Consider the following 22,444-nt stretch of genomic DNA (forward strand, 5'->3'; position numbering starts at 1 on the left):
GTGTCTAACATGGTACTTTGTTTACAGTATTACATGGCATACTGTAATGTAAAATGTTGTATTTGATGCCATCTGTCTCCTTCTGATATAATACAGTCACTGACTGTTTCCTCTCCCTTGTCCTATTCTATGTTCACATATTGCAAATCACTCTATCATACAAAGTGGTTATAATCGCATATAATGTAAAAAATAAGTATTACAATTAGTGGTCCTTATCGGAAATGGCAGTAGAAACTATATCTATAAAATCTATACAAAGATGTACAAATGATTCACTGATTAACCATTAATATCAATTGGATTAAATAATAGACAAATGTATTAAACTGAAAGAGAGAGAAATGCAAGTAAAAAGTTTGATAGAATTATGGAGTTTCTGTGAATTAAACATGAAACACTTATTTTGTGTGGTGAAAAGGAAACTTTTCCTAAATTACTTCCACAATTGAAAACATGCAGAAATTTTGATGATCTGTTGTGATATTACTATGAGTTTTGAAAATGTACCACACACAAATGTTTCATGTGAGTTAACTTGTTCAACCTGACCTCTGGTTATAGTAGTTTGCTCTCCCAATTAAAAAAAGTGAGAACCTTAACTATAAAACAATATTCCTAACATGTCAGATCAAGCCATAGCACTAGTTTGTACAGTGCAGATTTTTTTTAAAGCAGCAATAACCCAATCAATAATCTAAACTTCATCAAATACGTGACAAATTAAAATTCTGCTGTATAGCAGCTCAATAGTGTCATTATTCAGCTCAAGTCAGTTCAGTGTTGTAATTATCGTACCGCACCAACATACCATTGAGATACAATGCAAGACATCTTTCACTTTTTCGATAAACACATAATTTATGTGATGTAATGCAGATTGGATTTCAGCAGTGATTCAAGTTTTCGAATGATCTTATTTGCTTTGATAATGTCATTAAACGTACATGCAATAGTTTTTGTTGCACTTGCTATGACAGTTGTCTTTGACTGGATGCAGCATCAGTTATTTCAGTTATTGATTCTATTATAACTGCTATTTGCAGTCATCATCACATGTCACTTCCCATGATTTTAAACACGTTTAATAAGCCACTCGAGTATTGATTGAGGAGATTTTATAAACATGCCTAAGAAGGTCATGCCTATTGAACAACCTTTACCTGTGGGAAATTCGCTGTAAAGAACAGCCTCTCATGGCTTATTGCATAAGTAAAAGCATCTCCAAAATAACGACTGAATTTTATCAGCCAAAGTGCAGAAGGCGAATGGAATGGAGGGGCCTAGACAGTGTGCAATGAGAAGAGAGGGCATACGACTCAAGGCTGGGCACTTAGACATAAATAATTGACAGGACAGAGTCAGTGTCACTGTTTTGCTGCTTGGAAAGAGAAGAAGCCTGTCAGTTGTGACAGTGAGGTAAAAAGAGTGATAGAGGGGTCAGAGCAGAGTCTCCAGAGAATCACTGGCTAGCCTGAATGTGCTTTACACACATTCAGAGACAATGGAGTACCAATTTGTCTTATTGTGGTTTTAATAGTGAGTGAATAACAGAGTTTCAGATCGATAAATTATTACTTAAAATCACCATGGAATCCAAACGGACAATTCTTATTTATTCTATTGTATTTATGTTCACAAATTAAGACATTTGTCACACACACATTTTTATAGGCTTTTTTTTTCCAGGGACATTTACATTTATCAATATCTATAAAAACAAAGACTTTAGAGTTCGGGACAAAACATTACCAGGTACAAATCAAATATGTAGAAGGTACAACCAAATCTTTTTAAATCATCTTGTTCATTCTTTTAGGTTTCCTCAGTTTGTTCTTCATATAGCATCCTCCGTACCACAGCTTGAGGCACAGTGTTGTACGGACATGTTTTTGGCCTCTTCCCCAAGTTCTTTAGCTTCTGGATGGTCGCTCCAATGGTCAGGCGAATCAGTACGGAAGTCTGACTGCTGTGACCTCGCCAGAGGGGTAGCAGGAGAGAGCTGACCTCAGACTCTCACGCCACATGCCGCCTGCGAGTAAATCCACTTCACGTACAACTGGAAAGGTAAAGAGAGGAGGGAAGTGTTTACCACTGTCCAGAGAGAACTTGAAGACAAATTGATGAAACCCTGAGCTACTATCCATTACAGCAGTGTTTCTCTACCTTTTTGAACCCCCACAACCCTATCAGTATAATGTTTTATAGCTAGTCTATAGTGCTGGTGAAAAATACGGATTTCCCGTATTTTAATGGGCTTTATGCACAGCTGCACTACTTCCTGAACTTTAGCCAGCTCCTTTGTTTCCTGTCTGCCATTATTGGACAAACCGATTAATGCTGGTGTGTCTGATTATTGTTATTGGTCAGGCACACATGGATTAATCAGTTTGTCCAATAATGGCAGACAGGAAACAAAGGAGCTGGCTAAAGTTCAGGAAGTAGTGCAGCTGTGCATAAAGCCCATTGTGTTGATTAAAAATCAAACAATAGCCTAGGCCTTAATTCAACATTATTTGTAGCATGCCTCCCATAAGTTTTGTGCATTGTTTAGTTACATGAAATAAACATGAATGAACATCAGAAGGTAAGTTTAGATACACAGAGCGTCCCAAAATTTATCATATCTCATTTAGGCCCCGTTTACACGTAGGCTACATGGTTATTTTGAAAAAAAAAAAGGAGACATTTCCCTTCGGTTGTGCCCCTCGTTTACACGCAAACGGAGAATTCTCCTCTGAAAACGATTCTTCTAAAAACTCCAGCCAGAGTGGAGATTTTGGAAAACTCCGTTTGCACGTTTGCATGTAAACTGAGAAAAACTGAGTTTTAGGCAGTCGACGTCACAGTATGCGACAGAACTTGCACTGCGTCAAAAGTGCGACCTATATTTTCGGGATTCTGATTGGCTAACGTGGGCTTGAGCTTCTCGTTACACTGCCACCTATAGGTTTGGCATGCTCTTGACGGCATATACACGGGTTCGTGTAAACGAACACTTTTCTGCAAACGGAGTGGGTGAAATGTCCGTTTATGAAAATAACCGGCCACGTGTAAACGTAGCCTTAATCACTCAGTCATTGTTTTAACCGCAGAAGGACATCAATAAAACTGCTGGTAAAGTCACGTAACATTAACCTCAGAAAAGCATTCAGTGTCCATAGAACGATAGTTAGAAAAATTAGAGGGGGATATTTTGTTAAATAGGCTATTTTTTTATTTATTCAACCTGTTTATCAGTAGGCATATTTGCTTACGTAAGCCTTAAAGGGATACTTTAGGATTTAGCATTAAGCTTTGTATCAGTAGAAAACCTGTAGTATTTTCAAATTACCATGCTTACCCTCCCTCATATCCCCATGAGAAGAGATTATTTTTTTTTGTCTGTAAAAAGTCCTAATATAATAAGTATGAAGTTATATTTTAAATATTGTTATTTAAATTTATGATTGTTTACTTTAGGGCTGTCACGATTCCTTGATTAAAATAGAGTATTCAGCAAAAATACCAGCAAAATACCGGAAGTGATGCAATCCATGAGCCGCATTATTAGACCGTTTTCTAAGGCTACACGATATTAAAACCATTCTATAAGCATAGTGATATTATGAATTCACAAAGACTGTGGTTCAATTAAATAAATATATTTCCTGCGGGTTTAATATGCGCTTTAATTATTACATGCGTGCAGGTTACGTGCGTCCGACAGCATTTGTTCACTGATCCACGCTTCACCTGTTATCAATTTACGTACATGCGTGGAGCGAACTCCATCTCTGCTGTCTGTTTGGTTTGGTTAACGTTTCATCTGGGAACGCAATGTGCGATATTTCATCAGATTTGTAAGGTAAGTAATTTATAAACCTACGCCAACGCAGGAGAATATATGTTTTCAAATATGCGAACTGTTCATCGTGATTTCAGAATAAAAGTTTAAAACCTCGCTCTGTTGGCATGTTTTGATGTCCACATATTCTTGTTCAAGAAATTACAGTGATTGTAGCATTGCTTTCATAAAGACGTGGCCAAATATGAAAGATTAATGAAACATTTTAATTAAAGGGCGTTTGACCAATATTAAACACAATCTGCTGTAAAGTGCAACAACACCATGCCGTTGGCGCCCTCTGCAGGCATATTTGTTAAAACATAGGCCTAGCCTACATAAGAATATTATTTTGGATTGGATTGTAGCCTATGTTTTTTCACAGTGTTGTTCTATAAAACCATATTATGTTTATTTGCTTTTGATACTGAACCAAATTGTTATTATTGCCTCATTGTTAGATATATGCATTTTAAAGACCGTTTGCTAAAGGTCCATTTTAATTACCACAATGACAAAAAAAAATCAGATTACCTACTCGATTACATTGTATAATGTTGTAAATACATTGGAATACATCACATATGGTTGGCGTTTCGCATAGGGTGTTTAGTCGACAAGTTAAAAAAATGAACGCATCCAAAGCTAAAATCAAATCCGAAAATTCTGCATCTACACATGGTTGGATATACACGAAATAACACTAAAAGGCCAATTCACACCACACCGACAAATGGAAACACACATGTTTTGTCGGATCAGTGTCAGATCGCTAATAGACCGTCTGATGGCGTTGGTCAGGGTTTGTTTTCACCCGACTGAACATCAGCGTTTGTCTGTGTCTGTTGGGGCAGTGTGAACATGACAGTTCTCCCCTACACCATGTTTAAAGTTTACGGCATACCCAATTCAAGAACTTGGGTATCAAATGCTGCGTTCATGTCATGTCATATTTAATATAAATAAAGCTCTTAAAACTCTTGTCGTACACCGATTGGTTTGCACAGCGCCGCTTCAAGTCGAACACACCTTAATGCTGCTTTCACGCCATGTCGTAATTATCGTAGTCTCAAGATGACACATGACATTCTATTCGGAGCTGTTCACGTCCTCGGACTGGAAATTATGCGTTAAGCTGTGTCACATTTTAGGGCAACAATGTAACTTGCTTTTTTAAGTTAAACCAAAAAAATGTTTTACAGTGTACCAGCACGTGAAAGCTTTTTACAGTTAAAAATCGCTACGGTAATTACGACATGGTGTGAACGCACCTAAAATGGTCCCAGGGCTTCCCAGTGGTAAATATGGCTTGAGAAACAACATGTTCATGTCCAATATTTCGCTATATAGGAAACTCGTATTTACGAAAATTCCGATAACATGTGAAGGCAGCATAATTGTTTTTATGTTCCTTACCAGAAGAGAGACTCTCTTCCTGACCCACAAATCAGATTACATATCAAGCAAACCTGACAACTGAGTTGAAATGCTAATCAGACAGAGATGGATAGTAAATGTGACGGGGTCTTTGGCATAATGCTAGTGCGCTCCACCGCAGGACTGTCTCACAATAGCCATCTGTTTTTATTTATGCCAGCACATCACAGCGACTTAAGAGAAAAAGGAAGATGTTTCCAAAAGATTTAATCCTTTTTTTGAGTGTGCTCCACTGAAGTGTAAAAAGTAAAAGAGAGAAAAAAAAGTTCAAAACCTTTAAGCACTACTGATTTACATCGAAGACCCCATTAAATTAAAACAAGTCTTATAGCCTCAAAGCTAATATGCTAATATCTTTATGCTAGAGCGCTCCTATACATTGACAAAACGAACTTATAGCAGATCCACTACCATCCAAAAGTTTGGGGTCAGTTTGGGGACACATTAAATTGATAAAAAGTGTAATTAAGCAACGCAACATTTTTTAATAATAATATGATAATAATAAGAAATGTTTATTGAGCAGCAAATAAGCATTAGCATGATTTATGAAAGGATCATGTGACACCGAAGACTGGAGTAATGATGCTGAAAATTCAGCTTTGCCATCACATAAATTAGATTTTAAAATACTAAAATAGTATTTTGATTTGCAATAGTATTTCATAATATTTCAGTTTTTACTGCAATTTTGAATGAAATAAGTCTAGCCTTGGTGAGCATAAATGAGACTTCTTTCAAAAACATTTAAAAAGTCATATGTACCCCTAACTTTTTAACGATAGTGTATACATGTATAATTGCAGTAAAATTAAAGCTTTTGAATAGTCCCCCCCCCCCCCCCCCCCTATTTCCACCTCACTGATTTGTATTCAATCAAATGCTTTAGATTGAACATGCTTTTCTCTCTGATACCAAGTCAAGTACATCCAAGTAACAATTTATTTAAAATTAACAATAATAATTGCTACAGTTATTTATACAACTACTTATATGATACTTGTCTTGTACACTACTTTTGCTCACTCAAGGTCACTGTAGTTTTTTTTATTTTTTTATAAATGACTTGTACGTTCTTCTGTTAAGGTTATTCTAATCCATGGGAAAAAAAAGAAAGTCATATTACAGGGTTTGGAATTACATGAGGGTGAGTAAATGATGAGAGAATTAATTGGCAGAATCATTTTTGAGTGAACTTTTCTTCTTAGATCAAGTTAATTCCAGAGTCATTAAACTTTTACTGTTTGATATATATCTTCCTGTGCTTACAGATTACTGTCTTTATAAGGAAGTCCCTCGTGGAGGACATGGGTGAGTAGTCTGAGTGAACTCGATGAACTTGTCTCAATTCTCCTTTGAAGTACTTTACGCCATCTGCGGCTGGAAGGGTTTATTCTAAACACTTATGAACGGGTGTTTTACTTTCAGTTCTTAAGATGGATTGATATATGGACATAAATACGACGAGGGTTGCATAGGTGGTTATTCAGTCACTGGATCTTTTTAATCTCTTGTTTATTGTGTCTCATTCGTAAACCCTTTAGATAAACAGTGTAATGTTTACAGCTTACATTTTAAATCTGTGATTTAGAAATAGTAATTTCCCTTTAACATTCAGATTAAAAAAAATTATATATAAAACTGGTTAATTCAGCTTTAGTTTTTGGTTTTAATTATTTGCTATTAGTTGTATGATTACCAGACACACCTGCCAGTATTATTACAGAAATAAAAGGCATTCCAAAGGCAAAATATTTTTTTATTTAAGATCAAGTAAGCCTACAGTATTTCTTAATGTTATTATGATTACATTGTGTAAGATTTTTCACAAAGTTATAGTTCTACTAAAACTTCTGCACCTAAAACAGTGCAGTGATCTTTACATCTAATACATGTTACTAAAATGAATTGCTATAGTAAATTAAGGTACATTTTAAAATAGGTAAAAAGGGTAAATTACACAGTGAGTAGATATTAAACATGTGCGTATGTAAACACTGAGTATAAAGTGTTTCGGTTAATTTGTCCCTGTTACGGTGTGATTCTCCATTTAAGTACTGAGCAATATTAATTAAGTACATTTACCTACTATAGGATTAGGGTTTGGTTTAGGTTTTGGTTTTATGTAATTATTATTTATAGTTAACTTATTACTATAGTAAATACATGTAACGTGTAATAAGGACACGTTAAAATAAAGTCTTACCAGTTTTTTATATTTAATAAATGTTTCCAGTGTACAGCTTTTGTATTTAAAGGCAGGAAATAATACATAATAATTTATTGAATTTATTGTGTCTGTATGCTTGAAATAACAAACTCGGTTGTGTCAAATCTGTCTGACTTTTTTGCATCAAGTGTTTAAATCAAATATACTTTGCAAATGTTCGATTTGATATCCGCATATACATCTATTTCTGTTCATCAGCGCAAACTATTTAAGGCTCTTGTTTCGCATTAAATACGGGACGGTGAGAAAAGTGTCAGCAATGCTGTCTGGATTTAGTTTTTTTATAGGGTTAACGTTTACCAAATTACTTGTGTGTGAGATTGAAAGTGAAGGGCGTGCTCCTGGCTGAGGGAAAAGTGTGTGAGCCTGGCCCTAATACGGAATCTCATTAAGGCAACTGTCAGGATTCTTCTATTTTACTCTCACCTCTCCTATTCCGTAAGAGCCCGAGTGTCGTTTCGAGTGAGTCTGCCGCCAAAGAGGCATTTACAAATAAATGAAAAATGTCACAATTGATTTTACTCTTCCAAGACTACAGCGTGTCAGCTTTGTCACAAACTGTCTTTGTTGTTCTCCGTCTTCCAGGTCCAGCACCCGCACGTGGTCGATAGTTACTGACTGGTTCGGGCCCTTTCCTGCCTCGGCTCCGGTAAGCCCTCAGACAATGACCTTTTATTTGTGTTGCTTTTATGTGTTCGGTGTCTCATCCTCCGGCTGAAAATACCTCACTGATCAGCGTTCAGGAGGGGACGGCGGAGCAGGAAGCATGGAAGCGGGGGGAAATAAAGCAGGAAAATGGCGTGGCATGCTGATAGGAGTGAAAGCGTAGTACGGTTTTTAACCCTTGTGGTGAAGCATGTCTCCGGAAATGTCGAAGCAACGTTGCTCGCTGTTAGGTGCAAGAGTTAACCCTAATATCCTAAAAATCCTTGCGATCTTCATTCGCGTGAAGGAATTCTTGAATGGCCGTGTCGGTACCTGCTGGTTGCAGGAGAATCACACTGCTTTAGTGAGTGGTGGAATTTTCCCTTTGTGCCATCATGCGATACGATTGCTAAGCTTTTCCGTCAATCCAAGCATATTAAATCCTCACTCAGCTGTTGTCGACCAATCGATAAGATCTGTTGCGAGACCATTTCATCACAAAAACATGTTAGTACGAGACAATTTTAAAAGAATCGCACGTGTAGGTACTGCTTATTGTTTGTCTGCCCCCGATTTATGTCTCCAATACAATATTCCACACATTAAATAACAAATCTATGGGATTTTGGGTTCGTTCTAGAATTTTCCTTCGCGTTATTGTTCGCGATACAGAAAAACAGCGAAATAAGCGAACATTTGAAACTATTCTCTCTGGTTTTACTAATGTTTTTGTCCGCTGTCATAACCGCAAAATCCTAATAAAACATATTTTATGGGCTAGAATTTGTCCATTTTCCATACTGTCTCCAGTCGCCATTTTAAAATAACTGGTATGCGTGGTTTTAAATGTAACCAAAATAATTATTCATGACACATATATCAGCACAAAACATTTTACACCACACAATACCCTTACAGCCAGTCGACAACACAACATTATCTGTTTTTGCTGAGCGCAAAGCATTTCGCCTTTGTCTTTTATTCTTTGTCATTATTCTTTCATCATTTACTGTGGCATCTTATGACCAGCTGTCATTGTTACATCTTGTGCCGTGGCTCCAGAGGTTCTATATTTCAGTCTTGTTCTTAATGAGACGACAGACAATAAAACCGCTTGACTTGAACTGATATAAATTCGACATGCTAGTCTTGTCAGGGCTTAATAGTCAGTTCAACACTTGTCACATGACATCAAGAGCGACACATCACACAGACACAATCTACTTCCCTTCTTACCTGAGACAGCGTTCTAAAAGGGTTCAAAAGATCCCTTTAAACCGAACATAACAATGGTAAATTGTGGATCTTCAAACTCTAAAAACTCGCAAAATGCCAGTGGGTTGCAATCATTTACAAGTAGTACTATTTCGTTACGTACCTATATGTCCAAGCCAGGACCACCAGGCTCTAAGTTCCTTATAGTGTGAGAAATAGCAACCACTCGGGACACTTACTTCCCTGCTCTGACCCTGGTTAGATAGGGGAACTGGACAAAAGCTGTAAAGAAAAAGACCTGCGGTGTTTGATTGAAGAGTGGAAATGGTGCGTTCCATTCACCGGGGTAACCATGGAACACAGCCAAGCTCTCTTAAAAGGGGACAGCATGGGACACCTGTTGTGACCTTTTCCTGCCTGCCGAGCCACAGCAAAAGGCTGAATAGGGTAGAGTGAATTAGAGGCTAATTCCCTCCGCATTTCAAAGATGGATTTGCGGAAGAGGCTTTTGGCCAAAATTAGGTCCATCACAGACCATTTTACAACAGCTTGTCTCGCCCAATATGTGGGCAGTCCCTATAAAATTTGATAAGCCTGACTGTTCCTTTGTCAAAGGAACATTTTATAGAATGTTTTGAGATATTTTAAGATGCATGTACAAACCATTCTGAAGCTCTTGATTTATATTTGACAGCTGTGGGTCCTGGAGGTAATACCTCCCTTAATCTGAGCTACTTTGAACTTCACGTCTTCTGTTTTGATTCATAAAGTTCAGACTTGGGATGCTTTAAAATCTCAGGATGCAACATATCTTCAGTGTTACATCAGATACATTACATTGTTTTGACTTTTAAAGGAATGGTTCACCCAAAAATGACATTTCTGTGATTATTTACCTTCTGATCCTGCTTTCTTCTGTAGAATACAAAAGGAGAACATGTAAAGACTGTTTTCCATACTCTTTTGCATGCAGTAAAAAAAAAATGGACTGAAGCTTTAAAGCTTTAAAAAGGACACAAAAGCACCATAAAATAGCATACAAGTGGTTTAGACTCATGCAATATATTCTAACCATACATTAGCTTTGTGTGACAAAAAAATAATGTGTGTTACTTAATCTTAACATCCACTCGAACTGTCTTTGGCATGGTCATAAGAGTTCATGAGAGAAGTAGCGACGTCAAATTGTATCACTCTGTCTCACTCATCGAAACAGGTCTTTTCAACGAATGAATGGTTCTTTCATAAATCAGACTGATCTGGTTCATATGTTCAACTCACTGATATAATTTTCCTGTTTTATGATACATTTATAGAGTTTTTATGTCCTTTTTTTTAAGCTTAAGAGCTCTAGTCCCCATTCACTGTAATTGCATGGTAAAGTAATATTAAAAAACTCCACCTTTCCCTCACTTAACTGCCACTGGTTGAGCCAACGCTATTAGGTGGGTCGCTCGGTCAAACATTGGGATTCTACCAGTATATTTCTGCTGAAATGACATGCTTCACCTTTAACTAAATCAAATGCCCTTTTTTTGCTCACAACTCAGTATATCTCAGTATAAACTCTCTCATGAGATATAAACTAACCTTTCTAATGAGATTCATTGTTACAACAGCAGAGATTTAAAGTGTTGACAGCATTGTATATTTTCAACCATCACATTCAACCATGTTTACCTGCACATTAAAGATTTCCTCTGGGTGCTGATGGTTGTGGAACAATCTTTAATTTTGTTCTGCTGATGAAGTACATTTTGATAGCTGTGAAGTAACAAGACCACTTTAACTACTGAGGGTCATATACACACTACCAGTCAAAAGTGTTAACACACCTTCCTAATCACTTCTTCCCATTTTTTTTTTTCCGAAAGGAATGCAACACCAATGTATTCTATTTTTGTATTTTTAATTTGTAGATATATCATAATATCTATTGGTTTTATTAATTTTTCAAAATATTTTTTAAAGCAAGTTAAAACAAAAATCTCTCGCTTTGACACTGATAGAGCATCTGCCATTCACAATCTGCCAGTGTTTGCTTTCTGAATTGTAGTTGGATGTTTTCGTTCCATTTGCATACAGAGTTGTTGTTGGTGTTTTCTTTATTACATTTGTTCATCTGTACATCTTGTGCTGCCTTTCAAACACTTGCTTCAGGAAATGCAAATCTAGTTTGTTGAGCTTGTTTCAACAACAAAGCAGAAGTATTAACTAATTAGCAGATATGTGAAATATAACACCTGCTTTTACAGTCTGTGTTGAAGCAACACTTCACAGCTCATATGTTAAAGGGTATAAGCTAGTAAATGAAAGTGTACTGTGGTGTGGTGGTACTAGCGATTCAGATTTTCCGGTATCCAAATATTTCTAATTGCATTTTTTCCCTTATAACTTTAGAACTCTTCTGTACAAATATTTAGATTTGATTTATTGCTGTCATACTGTAGAATTAATTTCGCCTGTAGAGTTAGAGTCAGCTCAGTCAAGGGATGTGATGTCCCTTCTCATAAAATACTGGCATGGACAGTGAATGATTTCAGAATTTATTCTCTGGGTATCAGGCAACAGTTTGAGCACCACAGGGGAGATATTCTTACAAAGCTTTCTTTTTTTGTCTGTGTTTGACAAGTAGAGGTATCTGTGCAATAGTCTTTGTGACAAATGCTAGCTTTGCATTATAATTCACATGACATTTGAAGTGATGAACAGAGACCGTCAGTTTACAGGTGGGATCGCCAGACACCACTCCTGCGGCCCCTTATCAAGCCCAGCACAACAAATAATACAGCAGCTTCTGACATAGGGGACAGAAGTGACTTTTTTACTGCCTCTTTGACGACCAAGTTGTATATAGAAAGTGTCGGATGGGTCATACTAGACTGCCTCATGGGCATTTATTTAAGGGTAAAGAAGCACCAAAATGTCCATACTATAATACCAGCTACTTAAAACACATACTTTTGGCCTGCCCAATTTTTCTTTTATTATCACTAATGGTACCAATCTTCTACAGTAGTACAAACTACAAATAGGTTCTGTACTCATATAACGAGGCATTGTAAAGTTTGTACATCAGGAGTTCATTTAAATAACACTTGCCTGACATCGAGGTCACTTCCGTGATTTGGGAAAAGCCCGTAAAAGTCCTGGCAGAAAGCGATGCATAAGGATGTAGTGTAACGACACCCAGTTCCAGGAATGCAAAATTTTTTGTTGTTGATAGTACCAGTTTGCAACAATTATTAGTTGTCACTAAGTTATCAACACTTTGGAAAAAAAAAAAAAAAAATGTGGATATACCACAAAACTTGTTCAGCAACACCTGGTGATCGCGTGAGACTTTCACGGGCTTTTCCCTAATCACTGAAGTAACCTCGAAGTCCATGTTAGCGGTAGCATAAGCCATCAGGCAAGTGTTTAAATAAACTCCTGATGTACTTACAAACTTTCCAATGCCTCGTTTTATGAGTACAGAACCTATTTGTACTACTGTAGAAGTTTGGTACCATTTTGGGCATTATTATTGGGGTAATTTACGAGATACAACATTCGGATCCATTAGCGCCTGCACTAAGCCATTTGGAATATCAAGTCATTTACATTATAGGCAAACTCTACGCACTTTCATGTCAGGGTGACAACTATAGGACAGCGCCGCCGCTCCCACAACGCGCATCATGCGCTGTGCGTAGGGCACCAAGAGCTGAGGGAGCACCAAAAAAATTGCCTAATGAAAAATCAATAATTATAATGCCGATATTATTTCAGTATAGAAATGCAGACATCCCAAGTCTCCCGCATATTGATAGCGGCTCACTGATGCCCGCGAATTAGTTAAAATCTCCCGGGATCTAGAGCAAGCGCGCCCGCGAGACAGAGACTGTGCTCCAAACCGCGTAGCGTGTGCACGGCAGAGAGGGAGAGAGAGCAAGAGACCGTGCGCGTGTGCCTCATGAAGGGCATGTAATATCATTTATTCTCCTATTTTATTTTTTTGGATGTAGGTATAGTCAGAAAACAATATTTAACAATGTATACATCTATTTTTCATTTGATTGGTTCAACCACCCGCCGCCCGTCTGAATTTAATTAAAATATAATTTTTCGTCACGCCATCCGCCCGATTTCCGGGGCTGTAACCGCCAACCGCGCATCTCTACTCCACCTCCCCTCACTCGCCAGCTCAGAGATTCACTCGGCCAACTTACTGAGGTAAGGAACGCTGCACAATGGTATCATTCTTTACAACATCGGACACATAACGGTTGTTAATATGATTAGCCTTTAGCTTGACTACATTGTCAAACAGCTAATGTTGCTAATGTTACACAAACAATGTTCCCGTTTGCCATCTCAAAGTCAGACAGCTGCCTTTTAACAATCAGCATCCTTAGAAACGCTTTGAACAACTCAAATATACCTGGATAACCTGACTTGTCTTGAGATGCCACTGCTTCAGAGTGGTCAATGATATGCTAAAGCGTGCCGGCACACTGATGTTATTGGTTTCAAGGTAATTTGTGACTTAAGAAACACCAGCGAGTTCAAACAGTGTTTTTAAGACTTTAGATCACTGCAGTTTTAAAGAGAAAATACAACAATGGTATTGACATGAATTTGCACATGGTTAGTCTTAAAGTGTATTAAAAACACCACATAAACATAATTAAAAACTTGATTTTCACCACAGGTGGACTTTAAGACCTATCACATGAGCAAGAATGTTGTTCCAAATATGGCCTCAAGCAAAGGTAATGCAAGCTGATATTTACATCACATCTCGACTTCGAATGTGTTTTTTAAAACAGTCCAATAAGTTGAAATTGAGTAATTTACATTTTAGATACATTGCCTGTTACTTTTTTCTATTTTTGCTCCACCAATGAAAATAGTTCTAAACAAGTATAAAAAAAAATAAACCTGAGACACGTCTCCAGAAAACGTAACTGTGAAGAAAAAGTAAACATGTTTGAGTTTGTAGCATGGAGAGTAGGAAAGCAAAGAGAAAAACAATCAAAATGCTGTTGACAACTGCACCAACCTTAACATATGACGTGTGTGTGTATGTGTGGTGCACTGGTGCCTCCCAGGATGAATCATATATAGCTTTGATCCTAACCTCAGCAAATTAGGACGCTATAAACTGTTATAAGAATGAAAGACTTTTTAAGGACTTTCAAGTGCTTCACACAATTTTTTCCAGCACTTCGAAACTTAAAAAGTTGACCCCATTTGGCAACTTTCAAAGTTTGGCCCCATTTGTAAAAAACACTTTGTGAAAACTATCACTTGGTGGATTCTCACAACCGGTAACGTAAACACCTCTGATTGGTCATTATTTTCAACAGAAATGCCTGTGATTGGCTTCAATACTTTGCAGTGCCATTGAACTCACGTTGCACGAATATAACAACCAGATCCCTTTAATTGAATTGTTTTTTTCTTTTATTAAACAATTACAAACTATATGTTAGACATATAACTCCGTTAATCCTGCAATAAACATTGTAGAGAGGTTAGTTGATGTGACAAGCAGGACGAGGCCGTGAGAACGGAGCGAGATTGAGAATGGCGCAATTGCTCGTCCTGCTAGCCACAAACATATATTATTTTGGAATTGCATTGACCTGACCAGGCAGCCAAGGAATGGCAGCTGCCATAATTTGCCATTTCCAATTTATGCCCCTGATGTCAATCCTGTCAGTTAGCGTCCTCATACAGTATGCACACACCACATTTTATTAGGTTTTACACTACTTAAAAAAATATATTTCCACCATAATGGAGAGAAAGCAGCACGTTGATCTGCTATTCGTGGCTCTCTCATGTTGAGAAATAAGTTCATGTTTTTTTGCATAATGATACATTTAATAGTTATGGTCAAACATTTCTGTTTTGCTATTCATCTCTTTAAAACAGTTCAGATTGTTGCTGATTGAGTATAACACAAATAACATTACATTTTCATGTTTCATTTGACATTTTCATCAGTTTAGATATTGATTATTAATAAATCAAACCCCTTTCAGGGCACCTGTACTTAACCAATGTTTTTTTTTTAATGAACCGTTCAGTGACTCACTTATCGCCACCTACTGGCATGAAGTTGCGGTCATCATTTTTCTTTGCTCTGTGAATTTTTATAACTTTCCAAAAGAGGAAAATGTATATAGTGAGATTGATTACATTTGTCAGACTCAGAAGAGAAAAATATGCCAAATTTGCCCATCGCTTCCACAGCCGTTGTATTAAAAACACTAGCAGCGTTGACCAGTTTTCTGGCATTTGAATACTGAAATCTGTGAAAAAAATCTGTTTTATTCTGTTTATGTGACCGCACCTTGATGTAAACCTATAAGGGTAACTTAAGAGCACACTAAGAATGGCGCTCGACCAGTCAAATTTAAAAACCGCAGCTAAACTGTTGTAAAAATCAATTAACATTGCACAAATCAAAATAGTGTTATTTTGGTCTTGCTTTAAATTATTTGTCTCTTTTATTTTTAAACAGACTTCACTCTAACCACACATTCCCAAATGAATGATAGCAATGCTAATTTCCAATTGGTTAAACTGATGTTACAACAATCCCCAGTCTACCTTACAATCTTTCATACTTGGCTCCTCAGATTAGATACAGGCTGTTGAGAGCCATGGGTGATTAGATGCTTTCCTGGAGTTGATGTACTGTAAAAATAGCAGTAAATAACTGGGTAATTATAGGAACCAACCCCGAACCTACCCCTAAACCTAACCTTAACCAAGGTAGTAACTTTGTTACATCGCAAGTGCACGTACTGTAAAATAAAGTGCAACCTTGCTCTCATATACAGAAGGTTCTGATCAGAAATGCCTGATAAGCAGGTCGTACAACTCTAGTGTTTGAGTTGCATCCTTGAAAGCCCTCAGAGATAGTGTGTTTGTGCACTGCAGCTGTTAATAATGGCTTAGTTCCACACTAGACTGTTGCATTGCAACCTGTTCAGAGATTGATTGCTTAATTAATGAGTACAGGCTGATGATAGACTAACAAGGGCTAATTAATGTGACAGCACCTTATTTTTCCAATATCGCAATAAAGGCCAGCTGTCAATGATGATTAAATGACTGAAATAAGTTTGTGAATGAGAAATAGTGACTAGTTTTCTTTTCAAACTATTTTTACTCCATTGAGTTGTCTGTCTAACCATATACCTTAAATTCTTGGCTATGAATAGATTTGCACCATTATCCCCCCCCCCCCCCCCCCAAAAAAAAAAAAAATGGGGGGAAAAAAACCCCATTAGTTAATTAAAGGCAGGGTAGGCAGTTGTACCCTCTGACTACTGTAGATTCATTTCGGCATTGATAGTGTTGACATAGAGATGCATAAATCCAAGTCTGAGGATGTGAAAAGCTACAGGTAGAACGTCACAGGTTGCCATCTTGTAATTACGTTTACGACCTGGTTTGAATGCAGAATAAGCTTGTTGTTTTGGTTCAGTAGGAACTATAAAAGGCGGCTGCTGTTTGTTTGCACCGCTCTGTGACTGTCTGTAGCTGACTGTCTGTTAACCACGTGACTAATCACGAACAAACAAGACCTCACCGAGATTTAAGCTCGTGAGCACAGTAAACAAACACTGTTTCTATAGTAACTAGAACTGCACTTAAATCAAACGACAAAAGGATACAAAACCCTTACAGTTGCTGTCACCTATTGTTGCTTGACTGTTTCTTTCTAATAAGTGCTACCAAACACACTGTATAAATAGCGCAAGCTGGCTTTGGCTTTTATATATACGTAAAAACGTAATCATGTATTTTAATAAGATAATAAAAAAAAAATTCCCACGGTATTTTTGTGGGTGGATCTCGGTACCTCTAGGGGGGTCCGGGGGGGATGCACCCCGGAATAATATGTTTTACATTTTAAAGATAAATTCATTAATCTGGTGCACTTTGAGTCCCCTGAATCCGCTGTTAAATAAAAATAAATAATCCACCCACCGCCTGAACGTATGATATTCTCTGATTTAGATATCTGCATCTGATCATCACATTACAATTATTCAAATTCTCAGTGTTAAGCATGATAATATTGTAAAATATCACACTGAAGTAGGCTGCTTTTAAAATAACATATATTTAAAATAAAAGGTCTTCTTTTGGCAAAATTACATTTCCTTAATAGCCTAAACAGAGGCTCCTTTCAAACTTAAATTGTCAATGTTTCATTACATCACTGTTGGAAAATACTCTTATCGGAATAAGTTTTTTAAGTTTTATAAAGGGCTTTTTTCCCCTAATTTTATTAAATGTATGCTCCATCTTTCATTTCAAATTGAAACAGCGCAACTTTGTTACAGTATATTATTAACGTTATGTTTTTATTACTTGCCCCGCCGACCCGCGGATTATGATCCGCGCAGCACTATCGGAAAACTATACGGTTTGAGAATGAACACAGGCCGGGAAACCGCAACTTGACCGTCACGGTGGAAAAAGTGTATCTGAGCATGTGACTGTCTGTCCAAGGCGGCACGAAATTTGACGGAGGCGGCCGCCTTGTAATTCTCTATGCAGGAAAAACCCTGCATCTACTGCATTTAGTAATCTTAGTTCATGTTAATTTCAGAATTTACTAATATATTTTTTAAATCAAAAGTTGTATCTGTTAACATTAGGTAATGTGAACTTACATGAACCATCGTACACTCACCGGCCACTTTATTTGGTACACCCTGCTAGTACCGTGTTGGGACTACCTTTTTCCTTCAAAACTGCCTTATATTCAGCAAGGTATATATTAATAACATTCCTCAGAGATTTTGGTCCATATTGACATGATCAAAAAATCTGCACATCCAAAACCCAAATTTGGCTCAGGTGCAGGACAAGAAGATAACAGTAACATGGTAGCGTCATGCATTTGCTTCTTTTTTTTTTTTGGCTGCGCATCCATGATTTGAATCTCCTTTTTTTCCACACTACAAAAGGTGTTCTGTTGGATTGAGATCTGGTGACTGTAGGCCATTAGAGTAGAAGGAACTCATTGTCAAGTTCAAGAAACCAGTTTGAGATGATTTGAGCTTTGTGACATGGTACGCTATCCTGCTGGAAGTAGCCATCAGAAGATACACTGTGGTCATAACAGAATGAACATGGTCAGCAGCAATACTCGGCTAGGCTGTGGCGTTTAAATGATGCTCATTTGGTGCTAAGGGGCCCAAAGTGTGCCAAGAAAATCCTGCACACAATTACACCACCACCACCACCAGCCTGAACCGTTGATACAAGGCAGGATGGATCCATGTTCTCATGTAGTTTATGCCAAATTCTGACCCTATGTGAATGTCGCAGCAGAAATTGAGACTCATCAGACCAGGCAACATTTTTCCACCAATTTTGTCTCAGTGTCATGCTCTTAGCTGAGAGGTCTTCTTCTGTTTCAAAGTTTGACGTGTTGTGCGTTCATAGATGCTCTTCTGCATACCTTGGTTGCATAAAATGGTTTTTCGAGTTATTGTTGCCTTTCGATCAGCTCAAACCAGTCTGACCATTCTCCTCTGGCATCAACAAGGCCCACAGAACTGGCGCTCACTGGAGATTTTATCTTTTTTGGACCATTCTCTGTAAACCCTAGAGATGGTTGTGCATGAAAATCCCAGTAGATCTGCAGTTTCTGAAATCCCGTCTGGTACCAACAAGCATGCCATGTTCAAAGTAGCTTAAATCACCTTTCTTCCCTATTCTGATGCTCAATTTGAACTTCAGCAGATAGTCTTGACCACGTCTACATGCCTAAATGCATTGAGTTGCTGCCATGTGATTGGATGATTAGATACTTGCGTCAACGAGCAGTTGAACAGGTGTACCTAATTGATGGATAGCATATTTGTATTAAGTAACATTAACAAATAATTATAAAAGCTGTAAAAATATTGCTCTTAGTTAGTTAATGTTAATAAATGTATTAACTAATGGTAAAAAAATACCTTACTGCAAAGTGTTACCATATGAACTAAACACAACTAAACCCACTTACGGTATTTCCGTATTTCTTAAGATACAGTACAATAGTTATGTAAAACTGTGCTGTTTTGTACCGGTAAGTGTATTTTCTCTGTGTGTCATGTTTTCTAAACGTTATCATGCTGACAATAATTCTCTATACTGGTGTTTGAGTGACAGGAATTGTATTGTCCTGCTGATGCATCATTCTGTAGACCGGAGACGTAAGAATCAGGAGTCCAGATGGTAATACAAGTGAGATTGGGGCATTCAGTTTCATCAATACATCAAGAGCTTCCTTTATGAATAAAGCCAATGATTAGATGCTAAGAGGATTGGCTGCCCATGATTGTTATGTAGGACAAGCAACCGCTTTTCAGGGGAAAATGAGTGTAAGATAAAGGAGGGAAGGAAACAGTGCAGCTATTGGGGCTGTTTAGACTGTGATTAAAAAGATTATCTTCTAGCACTTTTTATTGTCACCCCAAACCCCGCTCTCTAAAAAAAACCTTGCTTTAGGCAAACACTTAAACCTATATCAGCAATCCAACGAGCAACTTCCTGCCCTTATAACGCTTATTATTTTATGCATGTGTTTTTTAAACTGCCGAATATATGGGGAAAAAAAAAAACTTAACTGTTTGAAAATGTTCTTTATTAGAAAGGAAAGTATTATATAAGCAGATGTATCTAAAATATAGTTATGAGTCAGAGCAGGTCTTTTGCCCTGCCACTTAAAACTAAAATGTTTACTCGTTCTGACTTATTATTTCCAAACCAAGCCACAGAAGAACATGCTGTTAAATCTCCAAACAACATTTTTTCAGTCTTGAATGAACAAATCAGATGAACAAATGATTAAATGACTCACTCATTTTGAAAGAATTGGTTGAATTAATGAATCAATGACTCCCTCATAATGTTGGTCACTTGTCGCCACCAACAGGCATAATGATGTAACAGAAAAACATCACTGCACAATTACTAATAAAATGGCAGACTGTCTGGATGCCCCAAAACAGACCAGCAGAATGATACAAACAATGATTGTCACGTATGCCGATTACATTTGCATTAAATTAGACAACTTTTAAAAATGCTTCTAACTAAACCGTCTTTTCTAAACAGGCCGAATTCAACCCGACTGGTGTTGGTTTATTTCACTCAGTGCTTACCGTTATTGGAATCATACAATAGTATCCCATTGATCTGTCTTTCTGTATTTGTGGCTACTTTTCAAATAAGCTCTGTTTGAGAGTTATTTTTTTACTCTAAACATGCCTTAATGCATCTTTGCAGAGCTGTGGAGAAGGCTGTCCATGCTACAGGTATTGATTGAGAAAGATGCAGGACAGAAGAGATGTTCTTTTTAATGGAAACACATTGTGATGAATCACAAGCTTCCATCTTATGATTGATAATGTTGCTTACCATTTACAAGTCAATCTTCCTAGATAGCACCCAGGATTAATGAAGTATTGCTCATCCTTGCTCAGAAAGGGAGAAAACAAGCGGAAATTTGCGTTATTGACGTCAACAGGTTAAAGGGAAAAATCAAGAGATCATGGAATGATGGCATAAATGATGGCATAATGTGTTCTGTAACGTGTGTGTGTGGTTTGAGATCTGTTTTTCTCATTTAGACATTTGCAGATATCTTTCATCAAATGGATTTGAGGTCTGATTCATTTGGGAGAAGATGATAGTAAGGACATGAAAATGTATTTCTAAGTTGAAGCATGTTGTGCATAATAAAACTGATAATAGGATTTAACTCTAAAGGTCAAGTCTTGTAGCATTCTCTGCAGATTAAAGCTTCTTGATAAAGGTTATAATGAGAGTCATTTGCAACATTGTTGTACATTATTTAGTTTTATTATGGACCAACGCCTATTAAACCAGCACAAAGTTAGTAACTTGGGCCTAGTAAATTAATCTTATTGTTATGGTGGCTGTCAAAGCCAAACACCAAATTTTGCAGATAAGTTCAGGAGTTATTTGGTAACACTTTACAATAAGGTCTCATTTATTAACATTAAAACAATGTAATATATTATATATATATATAATACATTAATTAAAGTAGATATATTTACCAACACATATAATCTTTGATATAGATTACATTGGCTTTTCAATAGTAAAATCGTATTAAAAAATGTTGTTTTGAGGAACGTACAATTTAGATGTCCCTAATGATTCGGGAAACCTGAGACAAAATTATATATAATAAAATGAATATATATAGCTTGTGTACTGATTTAGGGAATTGTCTAAACTTGGCATTGTGTACTACAAATACATTGTGGTGACTTGTTTTATGACAGATCGCTTGCGGTGCTCACAAGTCACTTAGGATAATAGCGTCGACTGAATGTATAAATGTAATTTGTCAATCAGTAAGCAATACTTCAAATGTTTCATATCTATCAATTATTTAGAATGTATTACTCAACTGTTATGAAATGTCAGGTATCCTGCAATTTTTCATTGTTTTTGACATTTAGAGGAGTACTGAGGAGTTTGGTGATTTTATTTGAGTGATGTTGTCGATTGTTGTAGAAGAACACAATGGATGTGAAGAACATTTCAGAGACCTAATACAGCTCAGTTTATAATTCCCACAGAGACTCATTATAAAGCCAAGACTGAGGGAAGTGATTAATTCAAAGGGTTTTGATATTAGTTTTGAGGGGGCAGGCAGTCTATTGGAGCGTGAAAGCAAGATCTGTGAGTGGAGGATGGAAGGGAAAGGACTGAGGTGACAGGGCAGGCCGCTGTTTTAAGTTACCTCTACAGTCACCACTGAACTACAAAGTGAATCCATACTGCTCTGAATTCATGCCATCCTTCTTATCTTCAAGCCATCTCTGAAACGGAAGGCTGCCTCAGAAAAGAATGCTGGCTCTTTATTCTTTATTCTGGCTCTTTATTCCTCTCTAGAATTTTATGTTTTAAATATGTGTGTTGGTAGTTCCAACTTCTTTTTCATTCAAATACAGTCTTTTAGTTGTTTTATAGGTTCAGTTGTAAACATTCTCTTTTTAATGTGCTGTCAAACACAAGGCTCCTGATAGTTAAAAAGTAGGTCCTGT

General features: G+C 37.1%; 1 protein-coding gene and 1 long non-coding RNA gene across 8 annotated transcripts in view; one reads left to right on the forward strand and one right to left on the reverse strand.

Moving 5' to 3' along the window:
- Positions 1–22,444, reverse strand: part of LOC306990423 — a 598,642-nt gene that overhangs the window by 499,591 nt on the left and 76,607 nt on the right. The gene's annotated exons all lie outside the window — the stretch shown is intronic.
- The window catches only part of naaladl2 (N-acetylated alpha-linked acidic dipeptidase like 2), a 321,301-nt gene continuing 305,202 nt past the window's right edge, over positions 6,346–22,444 (forward strand). For 2 of the 7 annotated variants that reach the window (XM_079597226.1, XM_079597230.1), the window contains exons 1-4: positions 6,535–6,574; positions 7,813–7,955; positions 8,079–8,142; positions 14,047–14,107. Coding sequence is in view for 2 of the 7 variants with exons in the window: in XM_079597230.1 (XP_079453356.1) it covers positions 14,068–14,107 (40 nt within the window). In the remaining 5 variants the exon portion in view is untranslated. Of the gene's footprint in view, positions 6,411–6,534; positions 6,575–7,812; positions 7,956–8,078; positions 8,143–14,046; positions 14,108–22,444 lie in introns of those variants that run through there. The other 5 variants (XM_079597228.1, XM_079597225.1, XM_079597224.1 and 2 more) reach the window with 4 other exon arrangements.

Source organism: Phoxinus phoxinus (genome assembly GCF_949152265.1).
Source record: "Phoxinus phoxinus genome assembly, chromosome: 22".
Taxonomy (NCBI): Eukaryota; Metazoa; Chordata; class Actinopteri; order Cypriniformes; family Leuciscidae; genus Phoxinus; species Phoxinus phoxinus.